Source organism: Oryctolagus cuniculus, chromosome 1, assembly GCF_051225735.1.
Source record: "Oryctolagus cuniculus isolate XC-2025 breed Fujian yellow rabbit chromosome 1, ASM5122573v1, whole genome shotgun sequence".
Lineage (NCBI taxonomy): Eukaryota > Metazoa > Chordata > Mammalia > Lagomorpha > Leporidae > Oryctolagus > Oryctolagus cuniculus.
Window position 1 is genome coordinate 204,513,329 of NC_142867.1, and position 16,234 is coordinate 204,529,562.

The following is a 16,234-nucleotide window of genomic DNA, read 5'->3' on the forward strand; positions in this document are numbered from 1 at the left end:
GTTTTTTTAACTACATTCTTTGATATTGATGTATCCATACATTTAGTGGATGAAATTAATAGAAAAGCAGATGTCAGTGCAAAATTCCTCTGTGCTCTTACAAATACTAGTTGAAATTAAGGCAAAAGCTTTACTCAATATTTGGAGTCTGCTTTTTTAGTCACTTGGCTTTTAGACTTAATAGTTACAAGATGGCTTTAGTGAACTTTCTTAAAAAAAGATTTCCTCTTCTATCTATCCACATAGTCTTATTTGAGTCCCTTAGTCAGTCAGCAAGCATGCTTGGAACAGGTCCCTCTGCTTTGCAAAGGCTCATATTGCAGAGCAGTCATGGATGGATATTTGTAGTTATAAATACTTGACCACTCTCCAAGGGTGGGGTTTTCAGCCTTTTAAACAACCCGGGTGCTGTTACCAAGCTGACTTTCTGTTCTTAGTGCCAGAATTGATTGTGGTAGGACCTCTTTTGCTGAGAATTAAGCAAAATGGAGCATAATGGGTCTGCTTCAAATGCTGATAAAATCCACCAGAATCGCCTATCAAGTGTCTCAGAGGATGAAGACCAAGATGCCGCGCTTACCATTGTGACTGTGTTGGACAAGGTAGCCTCCATCGTGGACAGTGTGCAGGCAAGCCAGAAGAGAATAGAGGAGAGACACAGGGACATGGAAAATGCCATAAAATCTGTCCAGATCGACCTGCTGAAGTTTTCACAGTCACATAGCAATACGGGCTATATCATTAACAAGTTGTTTGAGAAAACCCGCAAAGTTAGTGCTCACATTAAAGATGTGAAGGCCCGGGTGGAGAAGCAACAGGTTCATGTTACAAAAGTTGAAGCCAAGCAAGAGGAAATAATGAAGAAAAACAAATTCCGCGTGGTAATATTCCAGGTGAGCTTGCGCTTGTGTTCAGCTTGATTACTATAATTTAGTCTTGTATTCTTTGTCAACAAGTCAAACCAGAGGTTCCAGTTTCCAGTTTCACAGCTTAAATATTATGTGTATTAATGCAAAGAAATTCTGTGTCAGCAGAGATCTCAGGAGGAAAACCACTTCTGTGTTAACTAATGTACTTTCTCTTATATTGGTATTCTGAGCTTCCCAACCATCTCTTGTAATATGAACTGTGGCTCATGGCTTAGGCTATTTCTTGCCTTTGAAACTTAATATTAGTAAGGCTGTTTTGGCATATTAGCCCTATTTTAGTATGTTGTCCTCTCATAGACTTTGAGAATGTTAGAACTAGAGGAAATCTAAGAAGCCTCTCATTTAAAACACTTCTTTGTTTTAGAAAACAGGAAATGAAGGGACTCTTTACAGTTAAGTATAAAAACCATGTTGAGAGCTAAGTTCCCACATTATTGTGTACTTGCCACTCAGTTTTTGACATGGAACTTGACGGTGGCAAATGCATCATGTCACTTTTTTTTTTTAAAGATTTTATTTATTTGAGAGGTAGAGTTACCGACAGTGAGAGGGAAAGACAGAGAGAAAGGTCTTCCTTCTGTTGGTTCACTCCCCAAATGGTCGCAATGACTGGAGCTGTGCTGATCTGAAGCCAGGAGCCAGGTGCTTCCTCTGGGTCTCCCATGCAGGTGCAGGGGTCCAAGCACTTGGGCCATCTTCCACTGCCTTCCCAGGCAATAGCAGAGAGCTGGATTGGAAGAGGAGCAGCTGGGACTAGAACTAGCACCCATATGGGATGCCAGTGCTGCAGGCAGAAGATTAACCTACTGCACCATGGCACTGGCCCCTTTGTCAGTATTTTTAAAACTTAGAAATCAAAAGGAAAAAGCTGAATTCTCCTTCCCTAGTAAACAAAGAAAAACACATAGTAAAAGACAAAATAAATAATAAAATTTGACACAAAAGACTAAATAATAAAATTTAACTTTTGGCCATTTCAATATTGGCAGTTACTAAAATGTGGACTCAGAATTTAAGGGTAGGAGAAAACAACACCATCACATTCTGCTAGTGAGAGTATTCACTGGTACACTATTTATAGAATGAAAGTTTGATAGTATGTATTAACTTTACAAGTCTGTAAACCTTCTGAGTGCAAAATTTGATATCAAAAATTTGGTTTTAGTCATAAAATCAGGAATATATGCAGGGATGTTCACTGGTGCTAAAGAAAATGTTGTCACACTGTAATTTTTAAAACGAATGCCCATGTGTATAAGGAAAAAGCTCTAGAAGAATACCAACGAAATGAAATAGCAACACAGTTGGGTAGTGTAGGCAGGTATTTGTAAGATACTAGGGATGTGATCCATAACTCACTGCCCCCAGCATTCCTTACACATTAGTCAATTTTCTGTAGCTCTCTGACTGAAGGAGAGTTATACTGTGAAGGCAGAGTGGTATTTTCAACCTGTTTTTAAGAGACTTTACAGATTGTTTAGGAAAAAGCAATAGGAAGGAGAGAGAAATTGCTTATTTCAAAGGTAGATGGGCAGGACTATGCCACTGGAAGTTCTTTACTATTTACCTTTCACCATGAATTCCTGGAAGTCCTTTTTTCTAGGCTTAAAAATTTTGAAGAAAAAAAAAGTTTCAAAGACTAAGTGTGTAGTCTTGGTATGTTGTTCTTTATGTAGCGGAGAGCTAGATTTGGTTTTGGAGAATGTAGTACCCATTCTTCAATTCACTACTGGCAGTAGTGTGCATTTCTTACCTTCCACTTGTGTCGGGCCCACCAGGAAACATACTCGGCATCCACCATTTCTCCTGAAAACCTTTGCAAAGCAGTGGACCAAGTTCCCATCAAGATTTTCAAAGGCTAGAGCAAAGAAGTTTCTGAAAACTTCTAGCTGATGCTGTTTGTGTTTTGATATTATTATTATTTTTTTTTAAATTCAGGTTTTTCTGTATTCACCTGCTTAGTCTCTGTAACTTACTGATAGTTTTTTCTTTCTTCAAGCCCCTATTGTTAGTTAAAGCAACCGAGGGGTACCAGTTTAGATCGGATCTCTCCTTTTGTAAGATGGAATGCCATGAAGATCCTGTGAAATTACATTGTAAGCAGCAGTTTGCCAAAAAGCAGTTGTTACCTTTTGTAAGCTTGAAGAGAAAAGAAAAAGGCAAAACAAATTGTCATAGAACTTGGATTCAAGGACTCACATTAGATGTTAGAACACTGTATATAATATTCCCAGTGTTGAAAATTAGTTATGATGAATTCTTGTATGTATAAATGTTTATATTGAGATTGCCCCTAAAATTAATTTCAAACTGAGCAAGTCAGCTATCTTTCATTTCTATTCAACTTTTTCCTTAGGAAAAGGTCCCTGGTGTATCTTTTGGCTGTTACTTTTTTGACACTATATGCCACAATTGTGTGTGCCTAAGCTCTCACCAAACTCTGAATGGTTGACACTAAAAAATTATCTGCTATTTCATCTACAATTATGGTTTCTCTCTGAACATCCTTTGACCTTGATGGCCTCTCTTATTATGCAAGCCAGGAATCTTAGCATACCTTTTGATAATTTTAGTTACTAACCATATGCCTATGGTTACCAAATGAGACACTTGGCCATACCCTACTAATAAGTCCCAGACTTCTGTATATTCAAAATTCCCCTGGCCGTATTACTTTGATTCTGTTAACAAAAAAAATGGTCTTTTTACTTGTATTTTGAGATCAATTATACTTAAGTCCTCCAATCTTCAGTTATTATAGTCTATTCACCATTAACACATGCTATCTCTGACTCATAGGTGTTGGAACCAAATGCTATATGTAACAAGTACTTTTTTGGCTCTACCTCTGTTTTATTTGGCCTTTAAGACCGACTTCATATTTGTTATGCAGTTAAAGAAGGGTATGTGATGTCCTCACAGAAGGATTGTGAGGGTTTTTTTCCCCTACCAAGCAGTAATTACACTTTGACTTCTTCCTTTTCTAATTATACCTTCTCAGGCCATGCCAACCCACACTATGCTGTTGAAGCTACTCCCTGCAGCAGGTGTCAGGAAAGGAGAGGAATAATTTCACCACTTCTGACTGATTCACCAGGGAGTTATGAGACGCCTACCCCTGCCTTTTTTAGCTCCTAGACGTTCCAATCCTGTAGCCAAATATTTTAATTTTAAATAAGTATCCAAAGAAATAAAGTTGCTGGGATATCTTCTTGACAATCAGGTTGATAAGTTTTAGAATATGCATAAATGTTTGTTACATATTTATCATATTTTTGATTGAATAGATTTAATCTGGATTTCGAGTTGGAACACAGTTCCTTTTAGAAGTTTTAACTGATGGTTCAGTTGAAAATCTCATGATGTTTAAAATTCTGCCTGTTTACTTTTAGAAATAATCTAAATAGTAGTTTGGGTTCCCTTTAAGAGCTGTGATCTTGGCCTGACTCTGTAGGTCTCTGATGTCCGTCACGTGGTCGTGTTCCCAAACCCAATTCTCGTCCTTGTTCTCTTGACACATTTGGCATAGTTGGTCCCTCCTCTTCTTCCTGCAGCTTTTTTCCTCTTAGCTCCTAAGGGTTCAACTGTCTTCTGCATTTCCTCCTGTCCGTGTGGGCTATATTCCTTCTTTTAAATTCTTTTTCATCTCTTCTTTCTTGTCTGCCAGTCTAGAATCCAAAATCTATAATACCAAAATCCCCCCAAAATCTAAAAATACAAATATAAGAACAGCCTAGTTTGACTAGAAATCATTAGTTGACAAAGCTTGACCTAAACTAGCATGAGGCTTTTTATAGTATTTATATCTTGCATTAGTGTGACTTACTGTACAAAATATAGTTTTTGTTTTTTTAACTGCAGAAATGTTTCCAGGATTTCTTAGGGAATGCTATATATTATATCATATTAGTTTTCCAAAATCTGATGTATTTGGAATTCTGATACATACTTTGGCCCCAAAGAGTTTTGAGTAATAGAGTATTGCCAATTCAGCCAGTTTCTTGGTGTTCTCTCTCTTTTTTTTATTTTTTAAATTTTTAAAAATTTATTTGACAGGTAGAGTTATAGACAGTGAGAGAGAGAGAGACAAAGAGAAAGGTCTTCCTTCTGTATGTTCACCCCCCAAATGGCTGCTACGGCTGGCGCTGCGCTGATCCGAAGCCAGGAGCCAGGCGCTTCTTCCTGGTCTCCCATGCACTTGGGCCATCCTCCACTGCCTTCCCCGGGCCACAGCAGAGAGCTAGACTGGAAGAGGAGCAGCCGGGACTAGAACCGGCGTCCATATGAGATGCCAGTGCCGCAGGCGAAGGATTAACCAAGTGAGCCACGGCGCCAGCCCCTGGTGTTCTCTTTTATCTGGTCTCATGGCTTTTAATTTGGTTTTTTATATTATGGATTCCTAAGTTTCTGTGTCTAGCCAAGTCCTGTCTTCTAAATGCCAGGCTTGTAATCTCAGGTGCCTGCTCAGCATCCCTGCTTGCTTGTCTAGTGGTCATTTCAAGGCAAGATTTATGCCCCTCCAGTGTCCTCCTCCTGCTGTCTTCCCCATCTCATTTACTGAAAGTCTCCCCTTGTGTCGCGCAGACCGTGTGCTCAAGAACCATCCCTGACACCCTCTGCCACTCTGCATCCAAACATCACAGCTTCTCACTGCGCCTCTGCCGGCATCCCAGTCCCTCCCTCACCTGCCTTGTATCAGTGCTGTTCGCTCTTCTCCTTGTCTCTTACCTTGCCTCTGTAGCTTGTTTTCAGCAGAGTAATTCTTTTTTTTTTTCTTGGATCACCTTTAAAAGAGTTTCATACTTGAAAAAGAGCCTCTATCCCTATTATTGAATACAGAGTACACAGGGTCTGGCCTGCCTGCAGTGTCTCTTACTCTTTCTCCTTCTGTTCTTGCCTCTTGGTCACTCTGTGGCAGCCACACTGCCTTACTTGCTGTTTCTCTGTCTTCCTAGATATATGCACAACCTTTGGGTCTAGGCTCAGGTGTCACCTTACTGTTTGGAGACTTTTCTGACCGGTGTAGTTCAGATGGTGCCCTCCCCAGTTGCTGTGAATTCCTCTCCCCTTTTTTATTTTTCACCTTGGCCCTTATCACTCTCTAATCTGCTATATTTTTTTTTTTTTGACAGGCAGAGTTAGACAGTGAGAGAGAGAGACAGAGAGAAAGATCTTCCTTCTGTTGGTTCACCCCCCAAATGACCGCTACGGCTGGCGTGTCACAGCTGGTGGCTGTGCTGATCCGAAGCCAAGAGCCAGGTGCTTCCTCCCGGTCTCCCATAGGGTGCAGGGCCCAAGCACTTGGGCCATCTTCCACTACCTTCCCGGGCCACAGCAGAGAGCTGGCCTGGAAGAGGAGCAACTGGGACAGAATCCGGCGCCCCAACCGGGACTAGAATGGGTTGCTGGTGCCGCAGGCGGAGGATTAGCCAAGTGAGCCGTGGCGCCGGCCATAATCTGCTATATGTTTTACTTGTTTGTTTCCAAGAATGTCAGCTCTTTCACTCTCATTTCTTGTCAGAAGTCTCTCAGTTTCTAGAACATTGAACATGATGGTACTCAGTAACTGTTATACAAAGGTGCAAGCCTCTTATTGGATCCAACCATCAGTTATTGAGTCTACCTATCATGTATAAGGTGCTTATAGAAGTTGGGCATAAAACATAAATAAGGCACATTATCTCTTCTTTTTTTAAAGATTTATTTTATTTACTTGAAAGAGTTACAGAGAGAGGTAGAGATAGAGAGGTCTTCCATCTGCTGGTTCACTCTCCAATTGGCTGCAATGACTGGAGCTGTGCTGATGCGAAGCCAGGAGCCAGGAGCTTCTTCTGGGTCCCCCACGTGGGTGCAGGGGCCCAAGGACTTGGGCTGTCTTCTGCTGCTTTCCCAGGCCATAGCAGAGAGCTGGATCGGAAGAGGAGCAGCTGGGACTAGAACCAGAGCCCACATGGGATGCTGGCACTTCAGGCCAGGGCGTTAACCCACTGTGCCAGAGTGCCAGCCCCTCAAGGAGGCTTTCATCTTGTGTTGGCCCCAGGGAATCCTAAGTAAAGGAGTGGAGTTCCAATTCTGTTCACACTGTGATGTCATAAATGGTGGAAAATAGATGTTCTTTTGGTGTCAGAGACAAAATTAGCTACTTGGGGAAGATGGGACATTTGAATTGATTGTAGAAAAAATTACATTCACAAAACTTAAAAGAGGTGGGGGAGGCATTTAAGATATCAGACTTCACATAAAGGCATCAAAGGCTCAAAACATTTTGTGCTGGAGGAACTGAGAGTGGTGCATGTTGCTGGGCTAGAGGAGTGGGAAAGTAAGCTCAGCTCAAATGCAGGAAGCTTCTAAGCATGCTGGAGAAGTTCGCCTTCACTCTTTGAGTCCTGATGAGCTCCCAGAAGTTCTAAAAGGATGTAACTAGAGCTGTGCTTCAGTAAGATTTCTCAGGAAATACTTCACTGATATTTTGGAAGTGGAGGGATCAGTGATGAGAATTGACAAGTTCAGACCCAAGGTGATAAAGATCTGCGCTGTGGTGCAGGTTAATCCTCTGCCTCCGGTGCCGGCATCCCATTTGCGCACTGGTTCTAGTTCTGGCTGTTCCTCTTCCGATCTAGCTCTCTGCTGTGGCCTGGGAAAGCAGTGGAAGATGGCCCAAGTCCTTGGGCCCCTGCACCCATGTGGAAGACCGGGAGGAAACACCTGGCTCCTGGCTTCGGATAGGCGCAGCTCTGACCGTTGCGACCATCTGAGGAGTGAACCAACAGACGGAAGACCTTTCTCTGTTTCTCCCTCTCACTGTCTTTAATTCTACCTCTCAAATAAATAAATAAATAAAATCTTAAAAAAAAAAAGACATTGATAGAGACGGCATGAGGTATGAGGGAACAGATGGATTATGAAGCAGTATTACGAACAGACTTTGATGACCAGCTGGATTTTGGACGAGGAGGGAGAGGAAATATTTGGGATGATAACTGAAATTTTGTCTTGTGTAGCACCTGGAAGTATGTTGGTGCCAAAAGGGACAGGGAAAGAAGTAGGGCTGGAGTGGATGGTGGATGGGACTTTCTAAGTTTGAGATGCTGGTGTTAGGTCTAGATAGAGACATCATTTAGACTTGTGTCTTCACCTTAGGAGGTGGGGGAAGGTGAAGGTAAAATCGGTGTGAGTTTGCTTACAATTGGATCTGAAGTGGAAAGGCAAGGCTATCACAGAAGTGGATAGGTAAGGCTGCTCAGAGGGAAGCAAAAAGGGTGAAGGAACAGGACACCCTGAGAATTGCCAGCACTTCCTGATGAACAGCCCCTGGGGGAGGTTTACAAGGTGTCTGCACAGGGTGAGTGAGTGAATCCGCAGCAGCGGAAGCGCTAACGTGTTTTGTTGCTCTGTCCTGTAGGAGAAGACACGGTGTCCAACTTCCTTGTCGATCGTTAAAGACACAAACCTGTCCGAGAATCAGGAGGTGGAGGACGACGTCTTTGATCCCCCAATAGAGCTCTCTTCGGATGAAGAATATTATGTTGAAGAAAGCAGATCTGCCAGACTTAGGAAGTCAGGCAAGGAGCGCATTGATAATATCAAAAAGGCATTTTCCAAAGAAAACATGCAGAAGACACGGCAGAATTTTGACAAGAAAGTGAATAGAATTAGAACTAGAATAGTGACGCCAGAGAGGAGAGAGAGGCTGAGGCAGTCGGGAGAGAGGCTGAGGCAGTCCGGGGAGAGGCTGAGGCAGTCCGGGGAGAGATTTAAAAAATCTATTTCTAATGCAGCTCCCTCAAAGGAAGCTTTTAAGATGCGCAGCCTTAGGAAAGCTAAGGACCCAGCTGTGGCGGAAAGTCGGGAAGACGGCAGGGAGCTGGGCGTGGACATCCTCTCGAGGAGCGGGACTCTCAGCCCCATCCGGGAGCTGTACAGTGATGAGCTCAGCGAAGCAGAGCAGGAGGCGGCCAGGGCTGGGTCCCCTCCCCGTGAAGGAGGGGAGACCCCAACCCCCGAGCCTTTAAAGGTTACTTTTAAACCTCAGGTCAGAGTAGAGGATGATGAATCTCTTTTGTTGGATTTAAAGCAGTCATCTTAAAGAGAAATTACATCTACGGCAAATATAAATCTCCTTAGTCCAGCAGGTTTAGTGTCAACAGGATAGTCCTTTGCATTTAAATGCCATTTAGGAAAGCATATCTCTTCTTACATTTAAAATCTTCAAGATAATCTAAATATCATGTACATTTCCTAGGGAATTCATGCTTTCCCCTTGAGCATAGATGATTCTAGCAGCTTTTTCCCTTGTGTCAACCTTTCTCATGGCAGCTGGGGATTTTTAAGTTCCTTTCTCTTGCCCACCAAAAACCACTTGCCTAGCTCAGGCTAATTAGGTGTTTGTTCATCTGAAACAAATGAGAGACGTATTTGTGGCCATTATTTGCAAGTGAACTCTCAATTTTGGTCTAGATTAACTTCAAAAGAAAATGACTGATGGGTGGACTTTCTCCAGATGTTCACACCAACAAATCCATTAATAAATTAGCCATCCCAGCCCCCTTTTGTTGCTTTTGCATTAAAAAAAGTTGAAAATTCTGGAACGGAGCATTTGGCTGCAGCATCATAGTTTTACTTCTTGCAAAAGCAATTGGCAAGTCATCTGCCTGTTCTCATTGATAAGAATGGAGAGGGTTAGTCTGCCTTGCCCTCTCCGAAGACTGCTCTGAAGATCAAAGAAAACATTATGCATTCTGGAGAACAAGAAAACAAACCTCAAAAAGAGAATTAAAATAATTGCACTTGCTGAAAAAGCTCTGAGCACCAAGCAATGAGGTCCGGGGTTGGACAGAAGCTAAAGTAGGTCTTCAGAAGCCTTTCCACAGACTCGGGTGAAAAATAAACGTTTGGGTGACTTTTCATCAGAGTAGAACCAAACCTAGAGTTTTTGTTGGGTCTTAAAATGCTCCCTGGAAAAATCCTCTAGTGTTCTTTCTATTGAGGTTTATGGTGGGTTACTGCAATATTGATTTGACCAGCATGAGGCATAAAACTGACCAGATGGCTTCTCTGAAGTCAGCCCTGATGCAGCGGGTTTGGAAATGACCTCAAATGTTTGTTTTCCAGAGTGAACCCTTCAGGACTCAATTGTACAAAACAGTGTAGGAGTTCACATCCATCCTTGCTACTTTTGCAGGAAGTCAGGTTTCACTGATCTGTTAGCTTTAAGTCAGTCAAATCAGAAAAGAGACGGTGTTACTGAAGCAAGAAATGGTCACACTGGCTCTGTATGTGTAGCACATTTAAATCTTACAGTTTTGTAACAGGGAAGAAATGAAGACATGGTTGAATTGGAAGAGTATGCACAATAATCAGCCATCTCGTTTCACCCCCCCCTTTCAGATAAGTTTTGGATAGTCATGTCACACTTAAAAATAATAAATATAAACATACACACTCAGACACACACAACCCACCTTAAAGTATTTGACTCAGTTACCCAGAGAGTATGGCCTGGGAGCTTGATTGAACATCATTTCCTCTTTACTCTGCATGAATACATGATAAAGTCATAAGTTGTTCATATCATTATCTTTTTATATTGAAAATAAAGGTTATACAACATTGAATAAAATTTTCAAAAAATAACTTAAAATTTTTTATTACAGTTTAGAAAGAGCTTGGATATTTAATCACATATTTCATTAAGAGCCATAATACATTTGAACTTAAAAAGACATCGCAAAGCTTGCGGTCAGTGTTCCAGCTGTAAATATTTTTGCTAATGAATGCTAACGACAACATGCAAAGTTTGATGTGCTCATCCTTGAAATAGATGCTTATAGGTTAGGAAGAATGTAACGTTAGAAGATTTTGTTTTCCAGCCTGGTGTAAAATAGGTATTAATTGGGCTAATATATTTTTCTGCAAAACTATCAAGGAAGTTTCGTGAAGTCAGTTGGCTTACGGATCCATTGTATAAACCAGACTTGAACATTTGCTGTGTAGATGCATTTGAATGTTAGTCAGCTCTTCGTCACAACAGGCCCTGTGCAGCCCCCCAAGCGTTGTAAGCCTGTACTGCTAGGATTTCCTCTTCGTTTTCCTTCTGTCTTCTGTCATTTCTTCCAGTATTTAGGGCATTTCTGAATTCCACATTCATATCTCTTCTGCTTTTACCCTGTTTCCATGGTATAAAGGTAATGGGCTGCAGGATCACATGCGTCATGTAATGTGAGACATTCTAATCTGTATTCTTTAACATTTCAGGCAACACAGAACAAATTTCTCTTTTATGTTTAGCAGTTCTAAATGCCAGATTTTAAATAACTCATTCAGATGAAACCATTAGCAGGATTTATCCCCCAGTGCAGCATCCACAGACCCCTGGGGCATGGAGCCTACCCTCAAGCACTTCTGCAGAGTAGACAGTGAAGCGGGGTAGGGCAAGTCTTGCCTCATGGGTGATCCAGGTGCTCCCTCTGTGATGGATGATGGCCTGATTCTGGCTTACCTGTTAAGGCAAATGTGGAATAATAATAATGTGCATGAAAATTCCGCTCACTCTGAGTGTCCTTGAGATGTGTGTGTGTGAATTCCCTTGAGCAAGTTTCCATAAATTAAAAATATAAACTTTTGACTTCATTTTTTGCCTTCCCTGCACATTAAAGGATTTGGTTTAGAAAAAGGCCTGAAGTGTCATTATGATTCTGTCAGCTAAAAAGTATGGGTCATGTTATAGAAAATATTCCACAGAACTGCAGTTAATTGTGCTATTCCACTACATGAAACCACTGGGCCAATCATTTTTTAAATTCCGGGACATGTTTTCTATAGCTTCTTTATTAAATCCCACTAAAAAATTATAGATACAATCCCAAAATTGGGAGTGGGGGCAGTGTTTGATAACCTTTATGGTCCCGGCCTCAATACCTTTTGAAATTGAGGCATGCTGGTCTCTGGTCCATAGAGAATGAAAAAATGAAAAGTGCTTATGCTGAATTTTCTATGTCGTAGTGACCAGCTCTGTTATGTCCTGTCTGAGGATTTATGGATCTTCCTCTCTGGTCATTTCAGCAGTGGATAGGAACTCTGGGGTAGCTGCGAGGACAGATGGGATGACAGAGAATCCGTTGATTACACCGGGCATCTTCCTAATCAGCTGTGCTTGTCAGAGCCCTCCCCTAACTACTCTACCTCTTGATGCTGTTGCTCATGCTGTACATCTGCTTGGGAATACCAGCTTCCCTTTCATTCTGGATGAAGAATTTCAAGTTCAATGACAATTTCTGTGTTCTTGTCTTTGCCTTTCCCACTAGTGAAGGCATGCATATTGACTGCATATACTCAGTACTTGACATCTTTATGTACCAGAGGCTGTGAAGCACCGAAGAGTTAAAAATGAACAGGATCTCCCCCAAGGCTCCCTTGTTTCCCAACCATATCCTATAGTGAACAGGGAGACAGTGGAACAAAGATTCAGCAATGTGACTAGTGTTACATATAAGACAATGGAACTTCAAAAATGGAAGGTGTTTATATAATATTTTGCTCATACATCTACCCTAACACTTGTGTTGTATTGTAGTTCTTTGTGTAACTGTCTTCTAGACTGTGCCGCTTTTACTGATCTCAGGGTCACCAACACTTGGAGAGCCTCCCGTGTGATAGCTGTCTGTGTTGTGAATCCAAGAAAGACAACGCACGTGAGGAACTTGCCCCCTGGTGAAGGAGTAGACATACTGCATACATTTAACAAAGAATGATCAGGAAGGAGACCTAGCAATGGGGGAAATGGCTCTCAAGGGAAGCTACGAAAGTGATGTTAACGTTAGTATCTGAAGACCAATCAGGAGTCAGCTAAATCACAGCAAGAATCCAAGGCAAGTTGCAGCTGGAGAGGTTGTGTGAAGGTGTTGTGAGTTTTATGTCAAAGACTGTAGAGAGCCAAGGAGATATTTTGAGCTGAAAAGTGCCATGATTTGTGTTTTAGAAAGGAATCTCTGTTAACAGAGCAGAGGCCGAAGCACTGGTTAGTAGGGCCCTTGTATTTTTTTCAGCTTTTGGGTTAACCTGTAATGTTTGTGCATTTTAAAGGAATACAGTGCAGTATTTTCAACACATACATGCAACATAAACTCATCATACCAGGCAACTCACCTTTCCACTTAATTCCTTTTCCTTGTGTTTGATGCCTACCAGCCCCTGTCTTAATTATACAAATATAATACCTTTTTGTGAGCTGTCTTACCCCACCTTGAGAGAAGACTGCCTAAAAAAAAGTAATAACCAAGCTATAAAGGGGTAAATCTGGAGGTGTGTTGTGATGGGGAGCAAATGGGTGGCAGGTTTCTGACTTGGCCAAGTGGCTGTGCTGGTCCCCGAGAAACACATCCCGATTCTCCGACTGCTCTGACAACATGGCTGCTTGCCCCTCATTACAGCGTGAGGAACAAGGGAACTATGCTTATATTCCAGAAGTTCCCATGCTAGAAATCTGCTTCCCTGTGCTTGAAAAAGTCTGATTTGGAGGGGTCCTTTCCTGGGCCTAGCAAGCACCTTGCCTTGCCTTCTCCACCAGGACTCCCTGGTCATCTTATCAGAACTGCCTTGCAGGCCTGAGGCCCTTGTGCAAGCTTCTTTCCTGTTTTTGTCTTTACCCAAGGCCAGATTTCTGCTTGTTCATTATGTGCACTGAAGAAAAGCTCCTGATTCTTAGAATGGTTTTTTTTTTTCCCCCATACTTCATTTGTTATCTGTCACCTGAGGATTCTAGCCAAAGCTGTGCTGCCACCACAATGAAGGCTATTGTCATCTGCAGTGCTGGCCAAGGTCAAGTGCCAGGTTCCTGTAGCTATTCACATCAGCTGCCATGGTTGCAGCAAGAGCCTCTGTCTCATCATGTCTGTCATACTAGATCTGAGTCATGACATCAGAAATGTATTAGGGGTTCAAGATGGGTTTGATGCATCTCATTTTTCCTTCCCTCCAAGGTTCTGGCCGAAGGAGTTGCCAGCCAAAATGAAGATTAAAGGGTCATCTTCATGATTGGCTGTGCACATGGCTCAATAAATCCCCCAAGTGTCAGGCACCTGGTCCATTCCATTGGTGACTGTGGCATAGACTCGAGAGACGGAGCCTCCTGTTGTGCTGGGAAGCCGCAGGCTCTGGTGTCACAGCAGGGAGAGCAAGGTGTGCAGAGGAGCGGAGTCTGTTTTGTCCACTGGCAGTGAAGCCCACGGGCCTGCCTTGCACACTCGGGGAGCATGGCAGGAAGGGAGCGCCTCCCTTCTGGGTAACCCCCAGCCTAGTAGGGCAGGTAGTGGGAGGCAGAGAGGCTGTCACCCCTGAGCCAGAAAACCTATCACATCTGAGCGGATAGGTGCCAATTAGCATCCACAGCCTTGCTTGTGCTTTTTGAGGTCTAACTCAGCCCAGTGAGCTCTGTGCTGCTACTTGTGGGGTCTGTTTTGAACACTGAATTGAGGGGCTTGCATCTTCAGTGAGGACCAAGTGGAGAGCAGGCCAGCTGGGTGGCCAGAGGAGAGGGCTGGGTTCACACTCGGGATAAAGTGCAGAGAGGTGAGATTGTGGGTTTTCATGACAAAATTCAGGCAGTTTGAAGGAAGGACTGGATAAAGATTGTTTAGTTGCCAAACTTCTAAATTAAGGGATTCTTTTAAGGATTATTCAGGGCCCTCCTTTTAAGAATAATTTTTTTCCAGATCAGTCTGCGATAACCATTGCTTTTTTTTTTTTTTTTTAATTCTTGAGCATGTTGCAGTAACCATTGCTTTTTAAATGGCAGAATTCTCTATCAAACACTCTCATTTTCAACCCCACTGGTGGAATTCACTTAGCAAGAATACTTTTTGTTCCAAGCTGAAATTTAGAACTCTGCTGAGCACCACAGCCTGCAAGGTTTGGCTTACTTTCTTGCTATGAGTCCATTAAGGTATTACTCCTGGCTGAAGTTTGCCCGCAGCATAATATTGTAAAGCGGCCAAGTTAGCCTAACAATCTCATGGGCCAATATTCATGATTTATCAGAGTCTCATTAGGCCTTTTATCCAAACAAGCTTTTAAATTCTCAAACTGGTTATGTAGCTAGGTTGTGTTAGGGGAAAATAAAATCCACTGAAGTGAGTATATCGGCTTAATTGTATTAACACCTTTCAAGTGGCCACATTTATTTGGAAATTTTCTATACGAAGAAGAAATAAATTAACAGAATTATACATGGGATGTGCTTGATTTTAGTTCAAAGGAATGGAGATGATTTCAAAGGAAAACATTCATAAGCTGTCAACTGTCAAAAAATAGGATTAAACCTTTTCACAGGAGGGAAAATATCTGCATAAGCCATAGCTTGTAGATTCATGCAGAAAATGAACCAAAATATCCTCTCCTAGAAGCTCTTGCATCTTTCTTACATTAAAAAGAAATCCCCAGCATTTCAGGAAAATCTGTGTTAGAGTAAAATCACTTAAGATTTACTACTTTTTCTCCAATTAAAAAAAAAAAAACACTTTCCAGTAACACTCTGCTTAAGCATCTCCCCATTTTTCCTCTTGAGAGCATCTGTGAGGGTGAGGTGAGAGGAAGAAGGCTAAAGAAAATTGGTTACGTTCCAAAGGAGCCTCAGATTTATGCCTAGGATTTGATGGAAACCAAGCCACGTGCATATGACAGATTACTTTTCCTGCCTTTAAAAATTCCACCCAGAAACGACAATGATTTATATATTCTCAGCGGCCTGCGGTGTTAAGAATGGACATGGAAATCATGAAAGCAGGCATAACAGTTTCTTGATGTGAAGTAAGCATCAAAGCCAGGAGCACTCTAAGTGTTGAGGAAACTGGAGCAGGTGGCTGGGTGATCCGTGTTGTCAGGACAAAGCAACAGAGAATGGGTTTCAGATGCAGGAGGAAGGAAATGGCTTATCCACAAAGAGGCGCCCAAGCTGCAGAACCCTCTCTTTCCAGGAGAGTTTAGTAAATGAACAGTCTTCTACTTGGAGGCAGGGTAGCGAATGGAGTGCCTGGAGAGGAATACATTCATCATAGTTATTTTTGTTCCACAGTTTTCCGCGGTGGGCAGCCATGATTGTCATATTCAATGCGCTGGTTTTGGTAAAGCTTTTTCACGATACTGTGCATGCATTCTCTCTGAGGTTGTGAGCTTAGTCCAAGAGACTTCATGTAATAAGAAAATGTCTAGGAGCGGGCGTTCGGCCTGGTGTTTCAGATGCCCGTTGGGATGCCCATATTCCACGTTGGAGTAACTGGGTTTGGTATCTGGCTCCAGCCCCTGCCTGCAGC

General features: G+C 42.2%; 1 protein-coding gene across 1 annotated transcript; it reads left to right on the forward strand.

Moving 5' to 3' along the window:
* The first annotated feature begins 278 nt into the window (after positions 1-278).
* On the forward strand, positions 279-11,601 carry CAVIN4 (caveolae associated protein 4). Its single transcript, XM_017348966.4, has 2 exons — positions 279-893; positions 8,332-11,601. The coding sequence occupies exons 1-2, from the start codon at positions 486-488 to the stop codon at positions 9,013-9,015; spliced, it is 1,092 nt and encodes a 363-aa protein (XP_017204455.3). The 5' UTR covers positions 279-485; the 3' UTR covers positions 9,016-11,601.
* Positions 11,602-16,234: the final 4,633 nt, after the last annotated feature.